Source organism: Armigeres subalbatus, chromosome 2 (genome assembly GCF_024139115.2).
Source record: "Armigeres subalbatus isolate Guangzhou_Male chromosome 2, GZ_Asu_2, whole genome shotgun sequence".
Classification (NCBI taxonomy): domain Eukaryota; kingdom Metazoa; phylum Arthropoda; class Insecta; order Diptera; family Culicidae; genus Armigeres; species Armigeres subalbatus.
In genome coordinates, this window is record NC_085140.1 from 386,065,773 (window position 1) to 386,088,237 (window position 22,465).

At 40.9% G+C, this 22,465-nt stretch overlaps 3 protein-coding genes across 16 annotated transcripts in view; 2 read left to right on the forward strand and 1 right to left on the reverse strand.

Moving 5' to 3' along the window:
- The first annotated feature begins 4,430 nt into the window (after nt 1-4,430).
- Nucleotides 4,431-6,228, forward strand: LOC134213164 (deoxynucleotidyltransferase terminal-interacting protein 2). The gene is made up of 4 exons (XM_062691844.1): nt 4,431-4,705; nt 4,774-5,036; nt 5,701-5,865; nt 5,984-6,228. Exons 1-4 carry the CDS (start codon nt 4,540-4,542, stop codon nt 6,194-6,196), a joined length of 807 nt encoding a protein of 268 aa, XP_062547828.1. The 5' UTR covers nt 4,431-4,539; the 3' UTR covers nt 6,197-6,228.
- On the reverse strand, nt 6,219-18,772 carry LOC134213163 (iron-sulfur protein NUBPL). The gene is made up of 3 exons (XM_062691843.1): nt 18,561-18,772; nt 6,814-7,115; nt 6,219-6,759 (listed from the first exon to the last, which is right to left on the reverse strand). The coding sequence occupies exons 1-3, from the start codon at nt 18,606-18,608 to the stop codon at nt 6,219-6,221; spliced, it is 891 nt and encodes a 296-aa protein (XP_062547827.1). The 5' UTR covers nt 18,609-18,772.
- A 309-nt stretch (nt 18,773-19,081) lies between these two features.
- Nucleotides 19,082-22,465, forward strand: part of LOC134213161 (serine/threonine-protein kinase GL21140) — an 89,361-nt gene continuing 85,977 nt past the window's right edge. For 3 of the 14 annotated variants that reach the window (XM_062691830.1, XM_062691828.1, XM_062691831.1), the window contains exon 1: nt 19,088-19,517. The gene's annotated coding sequence lies outside the window, so the exon portion shown is untranslated. Of the gene's footprint in view, nt 19,518-22,465 lie in introns of all 14 variants that reach the window. The other 11 variants (XM_062691829.1, XM_062691833.1, XM_062691835.1 and 8 more) reach the window with 7 other exon arrangements.

Sequence of the window (22,465 nt, forward strand, 5' to 3'; positions counted from 1 at the left end):
TTATAATCATGCAATTAGGTAAGAATCAGAAACAAAAACGAATATATGGCTTTTCTATATTACAGCTCAACCTTTCTCGCAGGATCATCTTATCCTGTAAATAAGATCAATACTATAAAGCGACGATCCATGCATGTTAAGAGGTTTCATACAAAAAGTGTGATGTGGGAGGTTGGAAATTGTTTTTTTGCGTACCGTAATAACATTTTCGATTTCAAAATTTTATCAACATTCCTAGGCATAGAGTATCATAGAGACAGTCAAACGAATCATCGGGTTATACATGCTACTACTAGTTACCCTTTCATTTCAACGATTAAGATAATTTGATTCGCTTTATTTAAAAATAAATTCTTATAAAACCTAAGCCTTTCTAAATGTTATAAAGTTCCGCTTAGAAGAATTCGAATATGTCTTCTCATGAAGTCCCCATCGTCATGGTTCCATGTTCGACTCATTCTTGTAACTGGGCGAGCTGCTAAACAACAATATTGGTCAAGTCTACAATCGGAGATTCCTCAACATACTCGAACATTCACTGCGCAGGGACTTGCCACGCTTGAATTTCTAGGTGAAGGGTCTAATTGGTCGTCTTCTCACCGACAAGATGGACTTGCCAATTTCCATCATCGATGAACATGATTGATAGTTCAATACATCATAGGTGCCATGATAAACGTTGATTTCAACATCGGCCTTCTCATCTACACCGTAGGGATTTGCAGCGGCCATCGCTTTGTTGATGATACGTATTACGTTTAATCCGAGGATGGTACCAGCATCCTTGGTATCCTGCAGCTGTGAGTCATTGCAACAAGAAGGCACTATCACAACAGCATTGGACACCGTCTTATCCGAGTAGGTTTAGCTAAGGGCTGGAACTGATTTGTTCTGGGAAGATGCATTATATTTGTCCCTTGTATGCGGCCTGGATCCTTGGCTTTTTCTTGGCCGAGAACACATCGTTTATTATGATTGGGTTTTTGTCTATCTTTCCCGTCTTTCCAATCCAATGTTCAGTATTAGCGCGCTCCAAATATAGCTCCAAATATAGTTTTTCCGGAAAGAAATTTTTTCCCACTTCTTTAGAAAATCACCACATTTTTTTCATAAAAACAAACAAACAGCTGTTTCCGAGATGCCATATAATCATAAAAACCAGTGCAGCCAAAATAACATCTTTTTTTGTTTCGGCACATTTCGGCACAGTATACGGCACAGTGGGCACAATTAGTAATTCTGGAAGTGTGCCGAGTGGTTTACCCCTTGGTGGAAGTGCTTAATGAACACTAAGCTGCGAGGCGGCTCTGTCCCAGTGTGGGGATGTAATGCCAATAAGAAGAAGAAGATAGTCAGTTTGGTACGGCGGCGAACTCTATTCGATCGGAGCGTCTTGCGGAGTCCAAAGTACGTACGATTTCCAGCCACTATGCGCCTCCGAATTTCTCTGCTGGTATCGTTATCGGCGGTCACCAGTGAGCCCAAGTACACGAATTCTTCAACCACCTCGATTTCGTCACCACCGATAGAAACTCGTGGTGGGTGGCTCACATTGACCTCTCTTGAGCCTCTTCCTACCATGTACTTCGTCTTCGACGTGTTGATGACTAGTCCAATCCGTTTAGCTTCGCTTTTCAGTCTGATGTAGGCTTCCTCCATCCTCTCAAAGTTACGTGCCATGATATCAATGTCGTCGGCGAAACCAAATAACTGGACGGACTTCGTGAAAATCGTACCACTCGTGTCAATCCCTGCCCTTCGTATTACTCCTCCAAAGCGATGTTGAATAGCAGACACGAAAGACCATCACCTTGCTGTAACCCTCTGCGGGTTTCGAAGGGACTCGAGAATGCCCTGAAACTCGAACTACGCACATCACCCGATCCATCGTCGCCTTGATCAACCGTATCAGTTTATCCGGAAATCCGTTTTCGTGCATTAGCTGCCATAGCTGGTCTCGATCGATTGTATCATATGCGGCTTTGAAGTCGATAAATAGATGATGTGTGGGCACGTTGTATTCGCGGCATTTCTGCAATACCTGACGTATGGCGAACACCTGGTCTGAGGTAGAGCGTTCACCCATAAATCCCGCCTGGTACTGCCCCACGAACTCTCTTGCAATTGGTGTTAGTCGACGACATAAAATTTGAGAGAGTACCTTGTAGGCGGCGTTCAGCAATGTGATTGCGCGGTAGTTGCTACAATCCAGCTTATCGCCCTTTTTGTAGATGGGACCAGGCTTGTAAAATGTCATCTGCATGTCATTTGACTAAGGCCGGTCCCAATGCTGAAGTTGCAGTTTCAGTTTGGTACTGCTTGATGTTATAAAATTTATAACTGTCAAAATAGAACTACAACTTGGTGCCCGCAACGCAGAGTTGTAAACGAAATGCAACTTGGTTCTATTTTTTCATAAAACCAAAATAAAACAAACTAACATTTTTCGCGGTAGTTTTTACCTCGCATACGAACAACAATGAGTTTGTCCATCATCTCAAACAAACAAACACAATTAAATAAATTTGAAACTCAGTTTCATTCAAGTTTCAAATCAGGTTTTATTTGCAACAAACCAGTCGAGCAGTTGCAAATCAGTTTCAAAAAGTGCTCGAAAAATAAAACTGCAACTCTGCGTTGCGAACTGCTAGTTTCAGTTCTAGTTTGATTTCCAAACACGCCATACAAAACCCAACAGCATTGCGACCGGCCTAATTTGTTCATAACTTTCTTTAGAAGCCAAATTTATTGCATATTTTTAGATGTACTCATAACGCTTGAGTAGGGCTATATTTTTGTCCAAGGGTACATTGCTCTCAATATAACATCTTAGGCTGGAGAGTGAAAACTCTCCAAAATGTCACGTGTCATTTGACATAATGTCATTTGAATGACATTTTGCCTCCCACGCCCCAGATTACATATTTACGGCAATGTCTTGTTAGACAAAGTTGAAGGCACATTTAAGCGCTATAAATCGTCATACATCATGAACTAATAACTATCTTCTGGAAAAAGTTCTGGAAAAAATATACAAACAAATGCAAATGACATTTTACAACACTGGATGGGACACACGACACCTTCCATCCACTCCTGCGGCAGAACCTCATCCTCCCAAACCTTGGTAATCACCCAATGCAGCGCTCTAGCCAGTGCTTCACCACCGTGTTTAAACAGCTCTCCTGGTAGTTGGTCAACTCCAGGGGCTTTGTTGTTTTTCAGCCGGCCGATCTCCTCCTGGATTTCCTGGAGATTCGGAGCCGGAAGTCGTATGTCCTGCGCGCGTGCTCCTAGGTTCATTACCATACCGCCACCGTTGTCCGCCATATCGCCATTCAGGTGCTCTTCGTAGTGCTACCGCCACCTTTGGATCACCTCACGCTCGTTCGTAAGAAGGTTCCCGTTTATGTCCTTACACATATCGGGCTGTGGCACGTGGCCCTTACGTGAACGGTTCAACTTCTCATAGAACTTTCGTGCGTTATTAGCGCGATACAGTCCCTCCGTCTCTTCACGGTCTCGATCTTCCTGCTGGCGCTTTTTCCTCCGGAAAATCGAGTTTTGTCTGTTCCGCGCCCGTTTGTATCGTGCCTCGTTCGCCCTCGTGCGGTGTTGCAGCAATCTCGCCCATGCTGCATTCTTCTCCTCAACTAACTGCTCACATTCGCCGTCATACCAGTCGTTTCTCTGATCCGGAGCCACCGTGCCTAGTGCAGCGGTTGCGGTGCATCCAATGGCGGATCGAATATCTCTCCAGCCATCTTCAAGAGATGCTGCGCCTAGCTGCTCTTCCGTTGGGAGTGCCATTTCCAGCTGCTGCGCGTAGTCTTCGCAAGTGTATACAAGTTTGATAAATTTGTTATCATGGCTTGTTATGATTCGGAACAGTTTTTGCCTCTCTTTTATACTAATGACACACTGATGGTATTCGTACCATGGTACAAGTTGTACCACAGGTGTGTCACCTTGTACCATGCTGGTACAACGTGGAAAACCATGGTACAATATGTACTAGGGTACATAACCGTGGTATACCACGGTCCTTGTACCACCAGTGTGTCTTTAGTATTATCGTTGTTCGTTATCTATTGAGAGCGATTTCTGCAAACCCTGATCGTGGGTGCAATTTTTTTCGGAATTTTTTTCTGCGTAGTAAAGCACATCGATTTTGGCTGTAGGCGTTTTCAAATGTTACGCGAGAAAATAGCGTTTTGTTTTACCGTGTGCGTTACCAAAAATATCTCGCATCTCTTTCAAGTGGTTACCACCGATTGTTTCATCTCTTTACTCATGTGGCGAAAACTACGAAGGTAAATTCTTCACGAATAATCTGACAGTTCCTTATAGGGTTTTACTGTGGAGGGACAAGGAAAGATGATCGGCGGTCATGTTTCACGCGTTTCAAGCACATTAGAGTGAGCAGAGGCATCACCTTTGCGAATTATTCCCTTCTCTCCTCAGTCGCAGAGTCAAATCAGGCCAGGTTCAGAACGAAACCACGCGTATTTTGCAAAACAAATCTGCCTGTCTCTGAATATGGATCTCTTTACCATCGATACAACGGGTGATTCCGGAAATACTTCTAACGTTTCGCGACCGATATTATTACCCAGCAATAGTCGCACTATTTTGGCCAGTTCCAATTTACAGAAACAGCAGCAGTCAGACAGTGAGGATGATGATGACGACGAGGATTATGGAGGTAAGGAAAAACAAAATTTTAAATTTGCTGCCGTTTCCACCTGTTTTTTTCAATATTTTCCCAACTAGGACTTCCTCCTCCAAGTCGGGATATATTCGAAATTTTGGAGAATGATAATTCGATCACAAACATAGCGTCCAGTGGTCCTACATTTATTAATAAATATGTTCCGAAGGAGGCTCGCTACACGAAAGGAAACGCGGTAAAAGAACTTGCCGTCACCAATGTGAACCAAGAAATGAAATCCGCCGTCATGACACCGGCCATTGAGAAGCAAGAAAATTTGGCTGTTCTTTCGATGACCGACCGGAAAATTAAGGAGTTAAACAAGGCAAGTATAGGAAAGGGATTTTGTGGGTAAATCATACAGGGCTGTCAGTGACTTCTGTCTCGGTCAATCAGTATTTGAATTTAATTTTTTGGACATATTTTGTTACGCTATCGAATGCAAAATTCAATGACTTGATTGTTGAGCAATAAAACAGAATCATATCGCATCCACCATGATGATTTTCGGCAACTGATAAAGACCCGAAATGTTTGTCGGCTTATTCGATTGACTCAACCCGATTCTGTTCCCTCCCGCTGTAATCTTAATGGGATGTTGTACCTCAAGACCATGGGTTCCATTGTAAGGCCAGCGGGACATTGAAATGTGTTTTCTTGTTGCACAGCTTTCTGGTGATTTGCTGGATAAAGGTTTAAAAACTTTATACAACGGACTGTTCTAGAAAAATGTTGCAACGCAGAAAACATGATGAGGAAAGAAAGTATTTTTGGTGTTGAACTGTTGAGATTCTAAGTCTTCATCGCATGAATTCATTCCTCACAGAGATCAATTCCAAAGGGAGTTTTCTTGGAATCGGGTTACGAATAGGTTGGCCATTCGCGTCAAATGATGCCTCTTTAGTAATCTGATGTAAAATAAGTGTGCTTAGTCAGAGATATTATGGTTAGGAAAATTAGTCAGTAAACGCATATTTCACATTTTCCAGAAAGAGCGGTCAAAAACAAAGGGCAAAAACTGGTTCAACCTTCCGGCTCAGGAAATGACTAAAGAGGTGAAAAACGAACTCGAACTGATTCGGATGAGAGCGGTTTTGGATCCTAAACACTTCTACAAGCGCAGCGAGTCGAAGACCCTCCCAAAGTATTTCCAGGTAAGCATGGATGTTCATATTGATTGTTGTTTATTCTGTTTGGTAAAACAATACTAAATTATTTTGCCAGTGTCAACAAATCTTAATTCGATATTGAAAATATTTTCAACAATTCTAGATTGGCAAGGTAGTCCCATCGCCCCTTGATTACTATAATGAGCGAGGAATCAAGAAGACCAAAACGAAAACTCTTGTGGACGAGCTCCTGGAAGATGCTAAATTCCAGAAGTACAACAAAAGGAAATATGCAGAGGCACTTGAAAAACGTAAAAAGAAGGCCTACCACAAAGCTGCTATTAAAATGAAAAAGTTGAAGAAAAAGAAGAATTAAATAAGTTTTTTTTTTTCATTTGTTAAATATCAGTCGCTCGTTTATTTTCTAGAAAATCTATCACTTTTTGGCCAATACTTCGGTATGCTTTAGCAAATTGCGATTCAGGATATTTCAAGCATAAAGGTGTCCCCGAATCTCCACACTGCATTACTTCTTTTTCAATTGGGATGCATTCCAGCACTTTTATGTCCAGCTGATCTACCAGTTCTTTAGTGGAATTTTCTGCCAGTTCAATCCGGTTCTCGCATTTATCACAAACAACATAACTCATGTTCTCCACCAGTCCAATCAGCGGCACCTTCAAAGATCTATACATTTCGGCGCCCTTCCGGGTCACTTCCAGAGCAGCTTTCTGTGGGCTGCTAACCAGCAAGATACCCGACAGAGGAACATGTTGGCTCAGCGACAAATGAACATCACCCGTACCTGGCGGAGTATCGACCACGAGTATATCCAGCGGGCCCCAAACAGAACCCTTGAGTAGTCTCTGAATGGCTGACATCACCAGTGGACCCCTCCAAACCACGGGCCCAGTCTCCACTAATAATCCCATTGACATGCTAAAATAATATCAAATCTATGTAATCAAAAAAGCACGCGCTCCAAAAACTTACCATTTGACGCCAAAATTGACTGGTGGAACCATCATATTGCGCTCGTCCACCAGCGGAACTTCCGACACATTCATCATCAGTGGGACCGACGGCCCGAAAATGTCGCCATCCAGAATGCCCACGTTTTTACCCATCGAGGACAATGTGACGGCCAGATTGACTGCCGTGGTAGTCTTACCGACGCCTCCCTTCCCCGATGAAACCACCACGATGTCTCGGACACCTTTCAGGGGTAACCGCTTCGGGAGACTGCGAGCCATCAGTTCCGCCTGGCGCTGGTCCGGCTTCGGTTGGAGGCATATCTGGAATTGATGCGATGAATGGCAGCAGTATAAAACAATTTGCTATCTGGTAGATAATATGTTCCCAGAATGCCCCATACCCTCGCTTATCTGCAGTCGGGTATGTTCGGTAACCTCTGTGTTTGGTTTGGAAAATCACAAAGCGTGTCTAGAAGACCGCTGGAAAATGGATTGTGGTTTGGAAAATCTCAAAGCGCTTCTAGAAGACCGCTGGAAAATGGATTGTGGTTTGGAAAATCTCAAAGCGCGTCTAGAAGACCGCAGGAAAATGGATTGTGGTTTGGAAAATCACAAAGCGCCTGGAAGAGCTGGAAAATGGTTTGTGGTTTGGAAAACCACAAAGCGCGTCTAAAAGACCGCTGGAAAATGGATTGTGGTTTGAAAATCACAAAGCATGTGAGACCGATGGTTTGTGGTTTGCAATTGGCCTTGACGAAAGCGAGAAAACAAAATGGGGATCGGCTGATGCTTTTTTATTTCATCCAGCAAGGGATATAGGACGTCAATTTTAAAATGCTTATTAAAGCGTTAAAATACATTTTAGCCTAAAATTGTTCACTTTTTTGGGTTAGAAATTCAATTTACTTTTATATAGGTAACACAAAAGTTGAAATATTTTGATTAAAAAAACATGTGTAGATAAGGAGCCTAACATGTAGTTTTTCAAAATTCTAACCTAACGTATTTAAAAGTTTTCAACATATCACTGTTAATAACATTTTAAAAGCATTTTAAAATATACTTCCTATACTTCACCATGTTGAAAAACAGTGATTTCACGCACACGTCCGTCGCCGCTAGATGGCAACAGCGCAGCTGCGTCAAAGCGAATACGTCAAGGCGTGTCTGGAAGACGTCTGAGAAAAAAATTGACAATCTAGAAAATCCCTAGGTGGGTCATGGAAGCATTTATTTTGGTTAAAATAAATTTAGTTTGAAATGTATAACTTAGCGACTTTAGTATACATGAGACTACCAGTTAAGCTAGTTCTATCGAAATCTGAGAGATATGGAGATCTATCAAGTTGTTTGGAAGGCTTAATATATTACAAAGTTGTTTGGAAGGCTTAATATATTATCTTGAAGTTTATCTTGGAATTTACTGACTTAGTAGTCGCAGGGGAATTACCCGTTGGATAAGATATCCAACATTCACGAAGCTCAAAAAACGTTGCCAGCATTCACAAAGTCATAAGTTTGGAGTTATTGGCTAATAGTACTGGTTAACATAAGTCTAAAATTTATGTATATGCTTATGCTATCCTATTTAAGTATATCTCTGCGAAATTTTAGATAAATATCATATTCTAGGCCAGATATTCCCAAACTACTTGTACATGCGACCCTCCAAACCATTATGAATTGCTTCATATCCCATCATTATATTAATTTGAATGGGTTGGAAACGATTTGGAATTCGAACGGATTTGGATTAGATTTCGTTTGGATTTGATTGGAATGGATTTGAATTGGATATGGATTGGATTTGGATTAGATTTTGGTTAGATTTGGATTGGATTTGGACTGGATTTGGATTGGATTTGATTTAGATTTGGATTAGAAATGCATTTGATTGGATTTGGAACGGATTTAGATTGGATTTGGATTAGATTTCGATTGGAGTGGATTTGAAATTGATGTGGAACGGATATGGATTGAATGTGGAATGGATTGGGTTTGGGTTGGATTTAGATTGGATTAGGATTGGATGTTGATTGGAATTGGATTGAATGTGGCTTGGATTTTTATTGGAATTGGATTGAATTTGGATTGGATTTGAATTGTTTGGATCTCAAAATTTATTGTTCTCCATTCACTACATAGATCCAAATCTAATGGCTGTGATAGATTTGTGGGACAAAATAGGGACAAAAGAATGAATCAAGATTTGTCTTTCGCAACCCATCATTGATCAGCCCACGACCTCCTGGGAGTCGCGTCCCACAGTTTGGTCAGCTTGCTGGTATTACAATATATGAAGCTGACAGTTGAATCACAGACAAACAGACATAATACAATGAACATTCATTCATCAAATCCATCGTCGTTCAAACACTAACGACATTTGTTGACTTCAGCTAGCTGGGCTAATCACGAACTACGTGGTGATAGTGAGCAAACGTCAAAATAGAGTAAATTCGATGCACACGCCACGAGTGATCGATTGGCCAACTAATGATTATTTGAATCGACCAGTAAATCAGTGAACGATGGAAATTTGTCGATTGTTATGTCTATTTGTCTGTGGTTGAATTTAATGGACGGAATAAGATATTTAGATTATTGCTACAATATAAAATGTTTTTGTGAGATCAAATACCAATTTAGATTAACATTTAAATGATACAACCTATTGACTTGCATTTCGTTGTTCTGCGATTGAAAACCACGATGATCATACAAGTTTATTTTGGAGTTCAGTTTTTAAAGGAAATCATCGGTTTCTTAAAAGCAATATGTTCATCTTCGTCTCGCGCAAGTAACTTTAAAAAAATCAATGTTTTCTATGCTAGAGGATTTTTTGCCTTTTTTAATGAGAGAAGAAGGGAAATGTGGGGTTTTGAGTATATTACCATCAGCGTGTGATTATACATTAACACCTCAGCGTGTCGATCAGTGCGCAGCAAGCCATGACTCGGCCTCTTCTGATCAGACCTTCGTGGTGTGCACACGCACCCACGGAGAGCTGCTGTCATTACAATTCGCTCCGGCCATTTGGGGCCACACACTTTCCATCCACTGACTGGTAGGCTCGAGCGTTTCGTCCTCTGCTTCAGACCCATAACGGGTTTGAAACAGTCCAGTTTCAGGGTATTAAACTTGTGAGAGAATATATGATAGAGGAGGAGTGTGTGGAGCAACTTATTGTCCGTTTCCGGCTCTAGCAACTTTTTTTGTGTCTTTATTAAGGAGACTTTCAGCCCGAGGCTGGCTCGTCTCCGGGCTCTAGCGACTTCCATGGAACCTATTTATTAGAGGAAAGTTGTTTGTAGGAAGAGAAACGGCTGTATTTATAGACATGATAGATGTTCAGGCAGTTTGGAATTGATATGATAAGAGTCTATAATTGTTTGGAAACTTTTGAATTCGTGGTACGTGCAATTTGGGATTAGTATGTTCACGTTGGTTTTAGTTTGGTAATATGAAATAGAAAAGGAAGGAGCATGAGGGGTGGGCGAACAATTTTCTAACCATTTGACGTCTTAAAAATAAAAATAATTAAACTGAATTAAAATAAATCAACTCAATTTTACACTTTTAGTCGAACTTGGGTTAAAAATGTATTCCAAGCGTTCCCACGAAATTATGTTATATTACGAGTGCTGATCACTTATGCTAAGTATGAAAACTCATAGGTACAAAAATGCACCATACTGCTACCACCATACAGATTTAAGAACTAGAATATTATTAACATGTCCGTCCAGCCGTTATATAAAATAGTTTGTTCAAGTAAAGGCGTCATAGATGTGGGAACGACATCATAATAAACGACAGGACAACTATACTCCTAGGATACTAGGATATGCTAACAACAGCGTCTGTTCTCCATGTTAGGGGCGGCTGATCATCGTCCGAGTGCCAGCGAGGGACTCTAAGTGAAACTGTGCACCATGGTCCACCGGGAATAAGGAAGAATGGTCCTCCGGAAATTTAGGGGGTTTGGTGTCAGGCCCTGCAAGCCAGCCTTTAAAAAAACAAAAGCAACGAATAATCAACAAGGGAGTACGGACCGGATCCATAGGCGAAGACCACTGTGACGAAAAGGGACTAGCGATTGGAAACTCGGTTCGTGGAACTGCAAATCTCTCAACTTCATCGGGAGCACAAGCATACTCGCCGATGTGCTCAAGGACCGTGGATTCGGCATCGTAGCGCTCCAGCAGGTTTGTTGGAAGGGATCAATGGTGCGAACGTTTAGAGGTAATCATACCATCTACCAGAGCTGCGGCAACACACACGAGTTGGGTACAGCTTTCATAGTGATGGGCGATATGCAAAGGCGCGTGATCGGGTGGTGGCCGATCAATGAAAAAATGTGCAGGTTGAGGATCAAAGGCCGGTTCTTCAACTTCAGCATAATCAACGTCCATAGCCTACAGCTGCCCAAGCCAGGACTTCAAAATCATCATAGAAGATTTAAACGCTCAGGTTGGCCAAGAGGAGAAGTTCAGACCGACTATTGGGAAGTTCAGCGCTCACCGGCTGACAAACGAAAACGGCCTACGACTTATTGATTTCGCCGCCTCCAAGAATATGGCCATTCGCAGCACCAACTTCCAACACAGCCTCCCGTATCGGTACACCTGGAGATCACCACTGCAGACAGAATCACAAATCGACCACGTTCTGATTGATGGACGGCACTTCTCCGACATTATCGACGTCAGGACATATCGTGGCGCTAACATCGACTCTGTCCACTATCTGGTGATGGTGAAACTGCGTCCAAAACTATCCGTCATCAACAATGTTCGGTACCGACGACCGCCGCGGTACGACCTAGAGCGACTGAAGCAACCTGATGTCACCACTGCATACGCGCAGCATCTCGAGGCAGCGTTGTCGGAAGAGGCGGAGAACAACGTCGGGTATGTGGAACGAAGTCGACGGAAGGATTGGTTCGACGAAGAGTGCAGACAGATTCTGGAGGAGAAGGACGCAGCGCGAGCGGTCGCGCTGCAGCAAGGTACCCGGCAGAACGTGGAACTTTATAGACAGAAGCGGAGGCAGCAGACCCGCCTTTTTTGACGTAGGACTTACGTCTCTCTTTACTATACCGGGTGTCATTTCAAAATTTCTAAATCGGCCGCGTTACGCTGTGTTGAAAGATTTCAAACGTTAATAGCTTTTACCCTAGTGAACAGATTTCTGCAGTTAACCCCTCAATCGACAGCTTTCAAGTATGCCTCTCATATTAATGCTTGATAATATCCGAAAACTTGTTTCAATAGGCCTAAAACTGTTTTCAAAGCGAAACATTGAATTCACGAAAACCTATAAATATGGGTACCGCATAATTCTCGCATCATTCGATTACCACGTTCTGATTGGTGCAGACACCAGCGAATGAGCAGCCGCTGGGTCTGCCGAGAAGCCATAAAATAGCGCAACGCTATTTTTGCCTTTCATTCTGACCGGGACAAGCGAAGCAACTGCATCATCGATTGAACAGCACTTTTAATAGGGAATGAAGTCTGCACCGACCGCTTTTTCGACTCGTCACCATCGAAGCGACCATCATCATCCGAAACCTAGCCAGCACATCAGCAGTCCACCCTACAGACCCGACAAAGCAGCAATGCTGAGCAGATACCGACAGCAGCAGCAGAGTCGAGCCGAGACCGGCCGGCATCGGTGCTGAGCCGAGACAGGCTGAAGAAAAGCCACATGATGCAGCATGTATGTCCAAAAAACAAACGGTTCTTCAGAGAGCCAATAATAGAGACCAATATCAATGCTTTCAATACCCTTCGGGATAGAAATTGTACTTGGGTGCCAAATCCAATATTCTAGAGATAAAATTTTATGCGTGATTTTCATAAATAGCGTCAAAACTAACAGTAGATATTTTTTCTGATTTAACCGCGAAGTGGACGAAGGACTTCGCTTGACCATGCCTTTAAACATTCATAAGATGTCCAAATCTCTCACATAATCTTATTTGGATAAAGAAAACACCGATTACAGCTAAAACATTAATAAACTATCAATCGATTGTTCATCAAATGTTGGATTTTTTGGCATTGATCAAGAAATATCTAGATAAACATTGTTTGCTACTGACCGCACACAAAGCGAACGTGACTGAATGATCGTCCCATGTTACCAATTCTAAATCTTATCACCCGAAATCCCATGTCCGGGTGTTTCCTTCCTTCTACTACTAACAATGTTGTCTCAGAAAAGAACATGTACTTCCCACCTGAACTGCAATTCTAAGCTCGCTTGCCCGGCTTATTGGCCTGTATCTAGCGAAAAGTCCCGTTAGGAAATAGACGCCAGCAGCGAGCAACAAGCGTAAAAAAGAAGAAACCCTTCTCGAACGCGTTGATGATGATGATGCTTTGGCTGACAAAGAAGCGGGATACAAGACACTAGCTGATTGGCCCACCAATTGGGAAGCAGAGAAGATTCAAAATAAGGTATAAAAGAAAAGTGCATTCGCTCGCAGAGCATTCAGTCTTTTTTATACCATCACTAGAAATTCGCGATTATTTGAAAAGATCGTTTTTTTTACTTTTTGCACTTAGCCGAAGCAAACAGCCTTTTTCAAGGCTCTAAGAGTTAAAAATAATGTTCTCCTCCAGTCGCTATCGCACGGATTAGAAGGCCCTTCAGTGGAAGGGCTGAGATACAGTCTACATCCCCTGCTGAGCCAACTTGTGGTTTATTTCAGGCAGTCCTGGGAAGGTTGCCACTGTCGAGGCTAATATTTCGTGACCGGACAGATACTTCCTGATTTTTTTTTGATGATTCTTGTTCGAGGTAGATTTGATTTCTGTGTCGGTTTGATGAGAAGATTTTGCCAAGGAATGGTATGCAACGCCGATTATTTATCCACAATAGTTGATGTGAGAAATTTGGACATATTATGTATCTTAAAGGCATGCTCAAGTCAAGTCCTACGTCCACTTAGCGGTTATGTCATAGACATTAGCCATTGTTCGTTTTAGGAAAAGAAACGCCGCCTGGAAGAAGCGGAGTGCGAGGAGATGGAACAGCTGTGCCGTTCTCAAGAAACACGCAAGCTCTACCAGAAGCTCAACGCATCCCGCAAAGGCTTCGTGTCGCGAGCCGAAATGTGCTGGGATAAGGATGGGAGCATCTTGACGGACGAACGTGTGGTGATCGAAAGGTGGAAGCAGCACTTCAAGGAACATTTGAATGGCGCTGAGAGTACAGGCAGTGAAAGTCAAAGCAGCGGAGGAGGTGACTACGTCAGTTCAGCGGACGATGGAAGCCAACCAGCCCCCACCTTGAGGGAAGTTAAGGATGCCATACAACCGCTAAAGACCAATAAAACAGCTGGTAAAGATGGTATCGGAGCTGAGCTCATCAAGATGGGCCCGGAAAAGCTAGCCATTTGCCTGCACAAACTGATAGTTAGAATCTGGGAAACTGAACAGCTACCGGAAGAGTGGAAGGAAGGGGTTATATGCCCCATCTACAAGAAAGGCGACAACTTGGAGTGTGAGAACTTTCGAGCAATTACCATCCTTAATGCCGCCTACAAAGTGATATCCCAGATCATCTTCCGTCGTCTGTCACCATTAATGAATGAGTTCGTGGGAAGTTATCAAGCCGGCTTCGTTGACGGCCGCTCGACAACGGACCAGATCTTTACTGGACGACAAATCCTTCAAAAATGCCGTGAATACCAGGTCCCAACGCACCATCTGTTCGTTGATTTCAAGGCGGCATACGACAGTATAGACCGCGTAGAGCTATGGAAAATTATGGACGAGAACAGCTTCCCTGGGAAGCTTACCAGACTGATCAAAGCAACGGTGGATGGTGTGCAAAACTGTGTGAAGATTTCGGGCGAACACTCCAGTTCGTTCGAATCGCGCCGGGGACTAAGACAAGGTGATGGACTTTCGTGCCTGTTGTTCAACATTGCGCTAGAAGGTGTCATGCGGAGATCCGGGTGTAACAGCCGGGGTACGATTTTCAACAGATCCAGTCAATTTATTTGTTTCGCGGATGACATGGACATTGTCGGCCGAACATTTGTAAAGATGGCAGAACTGTAGATGTGGAGCAACAACAACGTTGTCTGTGTTGTTTGTGCTACTAATATACAACGCAGAGTTTTTGGCCTCTCTTACATTATGTGATGCTGAAAACAAGCTCCTAATTTTTTAATGACATAAAATTAAAATAACCAACAAAATTAAAAATTTCAAGCTGAATATCATTATTTTGGTTGAACATGGGTCAGCCTTCTGACACCCTGAAAAATGTGTTCCATGCGTGACCTCCACATGAAATAATAACGTGATACTAAGGGTCTGTCTCAATTGGATAATTAAACTGAAATTAAACTTAAAAGTGACATTTCAATAATTACCAAATAACCCTGCTCGCAGAGCAAGATTACTTTTGACAGATATCGAACCATTTTCCATCGATGTCCTATTGGAATTGCTGGGTAGCACCAGCCATTCTTATAACGGGGTGATTTTTCAATTTTCGAACTGTCACTTTTAAGTTTAATTCTCCAAATGAGACAGACCCTAAAAGATTAAAATGAAATTAGGCATTGTTCTCGCTTATCATTTTAGCACCGCCAGGAGGAACTTGGCCAGTACCCATTGCACTTTTCTCTCCCTTTCCACCAACAATTACCACCATTTGTGATATTCCAACAGAATTTTACTGAGAATTCTCAAAAGGTACACAATCAATGCAGTTAGATTTCAGATAATAATTGCACATTTAGCACATGTGATGCATCACAATTGTATTAATACAGGAGTATATGCACTTTAAGATGCAATTGACCTGAAGATTAGATAAGCATTTCTCCCCAATGATTTGATATCAAATTATTATGTTTTGAAAATGTTGGTTTATAAATTATTCCTAAATCAGCTTATTAGGTCTTAAACATAGCATATATTAGGATATCGTTGAAGTGCTTGCATTATGTTATTAACCTAGCCTCGTTGGATATCGGTATAAATGTATACAATCATTAAACATCGTATTGTAGTGTCATTAGAATAGAATATGTGCAGAAAATTATATTACTGTTACTCAGAGGCACGGCCACGTTTTAAAACGTGACTGGGACAAAAACGTTTAAAGGTTTAATAAATAAGGGAGATGGCGAATTTGGTAGAAACATTTTGATATGATTTGCAGAACAAATGTTCATAGTTTTCAAGTAGAGCGGCTTTGGCAGGTTTTGTTCTATTATTGTCAGGGGGGTTTTCTATAACTAATTATGCTCAAATTTGGCCTAAACATTCTTTGCATACCAAAGAATATTGCGGCCAAATTTCATAAAATTTGTCAACAATAACCCCTCTGACAATAATAGAACAAAACCTGCCAAAGCCGTCATTTCCCCTATATCAAGTTTCAAGGAATTTTATGTCACACAAATTGATTGGATAAATTCTCAACGACCTACGAGAAAATTTTACAAAGTTTGAAAACTTTATGTGCATGTGAAAGATCCCTCTAACGTCCAAGACCGCCTTTAGACGAGAACTTTGATTTTTTTTGGGAATTTGAACTGAGTTTTTGATGTCGATCAATATCAACTTCAATGCATGTTTAAATGTCGTTGAAAGTTTAAATCGATTTTAGAAAGCAAAATGGTGTTTTTGAGCGAACTCTTTCTTTCGATGGGATCTGAATACAGGACCCTCTATACACTACACTGATGCTTTGCCAGCTGAACTATTTCAACGATTTCAACTGTTATAGACTGTAAGGGTTAAGCCAGAGTAAACGCGACGGCGCGATGCGACGTGACGCGACAGTGCATTTTGATAGTTCATTGATAATAATTGTTATTAATTCACGTGAGTCGCGTCGCATCGCACGTCGCGTTTACTCTGGCGGGCACATAAATTCTTTCGAGATTCCGGGACTCCTTACATACAAGGTCACTTTTTGGAATGTTCATGATTTACATAGACTTAAATTTGTAGTTCTTATAGATTTCCGAAAAATCAGCTCCAATGGGTGGGGGTGAGAATGGGTCTTCGGCCTCACCGACAGCCTGGAGGTCGTATAACAAAATCGTTCAAAAAGGTGGCTTATATTTTAGTCTTCTTGCCCTCAGATACATTTAATCTATTCTAAGAGCATTCTAAGTAGTTGAAACAGTAACCCATTCCACCCCCATTTGACCCATTGTCACCCCCGCCGACGGTCCAGGATTTTTTTTAAACGATGAACTTCCAACAAGTTGGCAACAACCCATCCAGACGTGCTAGAATTTCCATAAACCACTAAGATTGTTTATAACTTTTTGCAATTTTTTTTAGAACTTCTAGATAAAAAAAAGGACTACCTTAGAATTCTTAAGGAATCTCACTGCCGTTCTACGCATGCTTGTACCAAATTCAAAAAACGACAAATGAGAAAATGGCATTTGAAATTGAACACTAATTTTCATTGCTGCCGTATAACCATAATGCAATATAAGACTATTACATCACATAACCATTCAGAAGACTTATTTTCATTGAAATCATTCTTATTTTTTACTCACAAATAGAATTTACGATAACGATCATGAAAATAGTTTAGCGGGACAGTTATGCCGAGAAATAAAGCACCTGTTTTATGGTTTCTACGCATATCAGCCCTGTTCAATGCATGATTTCGGGAATGACTACTGCGATTGACATATGTCTCAACATGCTTTATCTATGGAAGTGAACCTTCCACGTGGTTTAAATGATTATATCGCTTAGAATGAGTATTGTACAAATTGCCCACATTAAACCAGCGCAACAGGCTAAGATTGCAAGATCTAAACAGAATATGCTATTTCAATGTGTGTTGCTCCATAAAATAACAGAATCCGCCATAATGATGAATTTAATCACCCCGAGACAATTATGCGTAGAAATTAAGCAATGGGACAAATAGACTTGATGTTGTTTTCAATGATTTTCCGAACAAAGTTCGAAATCTGTTAGAGTTTTCTAAAAGTATACATCAAAATAAACTGCTCTGTGGTGAAAAGTCAAAATCAACAAAAACTAATATGGGACAACTATGCGTAGAAGGGCAGCTCAGTAGTTTATTAAAAAAATATTAATTTCTTCAAATCCCAGAAACGTCCTCCATTATGACTTAAACATCTGATTAACTTAAATAATATACAAAATTATGAGTAGGGCAATACTACAGCTGTTTAAACCAGGTGCTTTCATACGTAGGACATGTCCTACTTCTCCCACCCACTACCGTCGCCACTGCAGTGTTACAGCTTAATATCTGTTATTCCTCAATTCAGTAGGTCAAAATTTCTGGCGTAGAGATAGAAAGACCACCTACACTATCCATTATAAAATTGCTACTTACATTCTGCCTAATGGGGGAGAATTACTTGTAGAATGTGATTTATTGGACATTATTTTTCGTATTTTTTTCATTTCATCGTATTGTATAAATATCTCCAATTTTATTAGTAAGTTTAGACTTTGCTGATTCAAAAAATACCATATGAGGAAATTTTCACGGAAATGCTTGGAAATTATTCACGCACATTCTTGTTCACGCTCGAACGTTTTTCCGAATGAAAATTTTGATGCGTAGGTTTACGCCAGCAAAGTCAAATGGGGAAAATTATTAGAACGAATCGGATTTCTCTCGAAAATGTCGTTCGTCCGTAAACAGGAAAACGGGTAATTATCTATATTTTTGCCACTTTGTATCCAAAATTTTACCACTGTTGCTTCTACAAATCATTACCTTTGATGTTGATAACCTTCGAATTGATACACATATTAAACTTATCATTTTTGTATTATTTATATAAGGAATGGAATATCTACTTGACTAGCTTTGAAGCTGTAAATAAATTAAGAATTTTAAACTCTCTTTAATTACAAGTTATTTTTACACAATTGCACATTATGCAAACAAAGTTTTATGTTCGATTTTTATTTTGTTTTGAACGCACAGCTCTACCTTATTTTATTTTGACGTTTCACACCTTCTCACTGACGGACGAAAAAGCTTCACAAGTTCACATACACACTTTTGCTTGTATTCGTGTGCTTCGAATGCACCGTTTTGCGGCAGCGGAGGAAAGGGTTGAAGAACCGCTATCTTTCGGTCATTTTTTTTTGTTCGTGGCATCGTCACTCCTCACACCAACGGGTTCACACGTCTTGCGAGTACTGGCATCTCCTTCACACATCCCGGTGTTCGTCGACCGAAAGCTTCTCGTCTGTCGATGCAAGTGCGCGAGTGCGAGCGAGTGGAAAGTGCCTGCTTCTTCAGTTCTGTGTTGTCTGTCGATCCGGTTGTGTCTGTTGTTTTCCGTGCGTGCAGTCGACTGATCCGCGGTACCCGTGGTTTTCCTTTCCAGTCCATTATTCGCTACGCTCTCCATACAGTATTATTCGGTCTACAATTGTAATTACAATTATCACCACGTTGGCTAGCAAATTTTAATTGGAGTATTCCGGGTCGGTTTACAAATCATTGCGTACATTAGTGGCGGATGTTTCTGGTCCTCTGGAGCCATTCCAGAAGTGACAGTGAGCAGGAGAGACATTTTTTCCGTTTCAATGCGCAAATATTGTGGGTAAAAATTCTCAAGTTTTACTAAAGAACAAAGTAATTAAAAGATTTTGTATAAAATCCTAATAATCGTGGTTGGAAGAAAAGGAAAAGTGCCACACAAAAAGAAACATCGTAGAGGTTGGACGATTAGTTGTATATACCACGGTGTGTCAAATGGAATAAAATTTAAAAAATATACAGCAGACCGTATCTAATAAACACACTGACAAGTTTGTAATTTTTCAAAGTCTGATTCGCATTATAACTTGATTTCGGCAGAAGAAGAAATTAAAATTTTTATAAATATTTTTTATATATTTATGTACAAATCATTATACAAAATGTTTTACGGGTTTTAAACATCCTACCTGGAACCTGCTTAGCTACAGAGTCGATACACCGATGACTGGAGTATTGTAGAGTTCCATAATCGTCAGTCTTGGGCACCCTCCAGTTTCCCCGAACGTTTGGGGTCCCAGGTCCTATTCCACCGCATGCAACCAGCGTGTTCGTGGCCTTTCATGAAGTCGCCGGGCTCAATCCGGTTCTCCGTTGTATATTGTGTTCGCTATTCTTTTCTCCGCTAACATTGTGTTTGGGGCTTTAGCGGGTGCTGATGGAACCAAATTCCCAGCACCAGGCACATAGCCTAACTCTCGCTATTTATTTCCTAAACTATTCGGCTATGGCTATATGCCTGATGCCACTCATTTGCCCTCAATTTCCCCATATCTGTTTTTTCGCACTTGTGTTATACAAGGATAGGCGCCCCCCACTGAGAAATCCTGATAAAACGCTTCGTAACTATTACTATTTTTATAGACTATAGCTGGAAGACTCAACTTTTTTTCCGGATTTGAAATAGTCACCCTGAAATACTTTTTTTTTATTTCACGAAAAACGCCAGGATCAGTTCAAAATTTAAATATTTTTCTTTTTCATTGTATTGAGAATAAGCAATGCGTTTGATTTCTAAGGGTCTGTCTTAATTGGATAATTAAACTGAAATTAAACTTGAAAGTGACATTTCAATAATTATCGAATAACCCTGCTCGCAGAGCAAGATTACTTTTGACAGATATCGAATCATTTTCCATCGATGTCCTATTGGAATTGCTAAGTAGCACCAGCCATGCTTATAACGGGGTGATTTTTTAATTTTTGAACTGTCACTTTCAAGTTTAATTCTCCAAATGAGACAGACCCTAAATGGTTGTATATCCGAATATATATAGACCAACATTTGAAAAGGGCGTAACAGCCAAAATGTATTCCTTCTGATTCTTCGTCCACATATATAGCTACAGGGGATAGACAAAAAGGTTGAGATAGGCAAAATTTTATCGAAGTTCAAATCAGCATAACTTTGCGTAGAATAATCCGATTTCGACAAAATCGGGACCTTCGGACGCGGAAACTCTTCTGTGTAGTGTCGCCATGCAAAACTTCAGGCTAGCCATTTGTCACCGGAGATGTTCCGGGTTTTCCGAGAATATGTTAAAAATGCTTTTTTTTCTGCTTGTCGTTTTATCTGACGTTTACTGCCAACATGTTTTATACTCTTCCTGGAAACTAGAACTAATAGGCTGACAAATGCTGGCTGCAGATCGAGAATTCGTTTGGTATTCGCAAAGATATGGCCATTTTCGTAAAAACACCTGGAACCTGTTACAAATTGGCCAGAGAGTCTTAAGCCCCAAACGCAATACAACGGAACGGCGACGGAAACGGCAAATTTGACAGGAAATATATGGGCTAACTGTCAAATTTTCCGTTTCCGTCGCCGTTCCGTTGTATTGCGTTTGGGGCTTTACAGTCACCATAATGTATCTTTAATAAAGATACTATATTCATAGTCTTGGGAAAACATGAATTTTGACACCCATATATGCATAGTCCCAAACCGGCCCCTCCTGGAAGGTCCTTGGAACCTGCTATAAAGGTGGCAGTGGACACTATCCTTCTGGAAATGTTTCTGTAATCATCGTCTCGCAAAACTATGAAGATAGATTCCCAAATTTGCATTATTCTGATCTGTTATCATGTTCCCGGAACCGTTTTTTACGGAAATGGCCATATCTCTGCGTAGTTTTGATGGATTCTCGATGTAGAGCCACCATTGGCCGGCATATTAGTTCTAGTTTTTGGAGAAAGCATAAAACATGATGAAAGTAAACGTCACATAAAATGACAAGCAAAGGTAAAAATGCACCTTGAACATACCTTCGGAAAACCCGGAACATCTACGGTGGCCAAAGACCAACCCTAGGTTTTGCTGAGGGGCAGTATACTAGAAAAGCGTCTGGTTCTGATGGTCCTAATTTTATCAAAATCGATTACTTGTACGCAAACTTATTATGATTTGAATTTCGACATAATTTTACCTATCTCAACCTTTTTGTCTAACCCCTGTATGTACATAAACGAGGAATCAGAAGGAATAAATTTTGGCTGTTACGCCCTTTTCAAATGTTGGTCTAGATATATTCAATATTGTATTGATGTTGGTTGCTTATCTACATGACATTGGGCTGATAGTTTTTTTTTACGTCTTTATTATCGTGATTTTTTATAAATTATAAGTTCATCACGTTTGGGCTGATACCTAGTCTGTTGAACTCAAAATGATCATTTTGCAATTCTGGACTGCAGGGACGCTTAATTATGTTTGCAATTAAGTCTCCGTTTCCGACGTTTTTGATAGCGGTTACTTTATATGTTATGCCCGTCGGGGCAAAGCTGATGTAGCACGAAGGCGACCTGGTTGTTATAGGGGGCCATCCAGAAACCACGTGGTCATATTTTTGAAGATTTTCAACCCCCCCCTCCCCCCATGTGGCTTATCGTGGTCATTTGGCAACACCCCCCCCCCCTCCCCCCCCTATGACCACGTGGTTTTTTTCAAGTACAAAAATTAAAAAAAAACCTTTTGTAACTAAAACATATGGTTAATCCGATCAATTTTGAAGATGGACAATTTCAATTGATTCAAAATTAAACTAAACCCAGCATGGAAATTATAAATTTTCATGAAGTCGAAAATTTTGATTATGTTATCATGTTGTAATGTGTATCAGGTATTAGGA

What these genes read in the sequence shown, in the direction of transcription:
- LOC134213163 (XM_062691843.1), bottom strand. Translation starts at nt 18,608, where the DNA reads ATGATAAGTTTAATATGTGTATCAATTCGAAGGTTATCAACATCAAAG. An exon ending in GAAGGTTATCAACATCAAAG is followed by an intron (nt 7,116 to 18,560) that starts GTAATGATTTGT and finishes CATCAATTCCAG; the next exon opens with ATATGCCTCCAACCGAAGCC. An exon ending in GTCAATTTTGGCGTCAAATG is followed by an intron (nt 6,760 to 6,813) that starts GTAAGTTTTTGG and finishes ATATTATTTTAG; the next exon opens with CATGTCAATGGGATTATTAG.
- LOC134213164 (XM_062691844.1), top strand. Translation starts at nt 4,540, where the DNA reads ATGGATCTCTTTACCATCGATACAACGGGTGATTCCGGAAATACTTCT. An exon ending in TGACGACGAGGATTATGGAG is followed by an intron (nt 4,706 to 4,773) that starts GTAAGGAAAAAC and finishes TTTCCCAACTAG; the next exon opens with GACTTCCTCCTCCAAGTCGG. An exon ending in AAATTAAGGAGTTAAACAAG is followed by an intron (nt 5,037 to 5,700) that starts GCAAGTATAGGA and finishes CACATTTTCCAG; the next exon opens with AAAGAGCGGTCAAAAACAAA.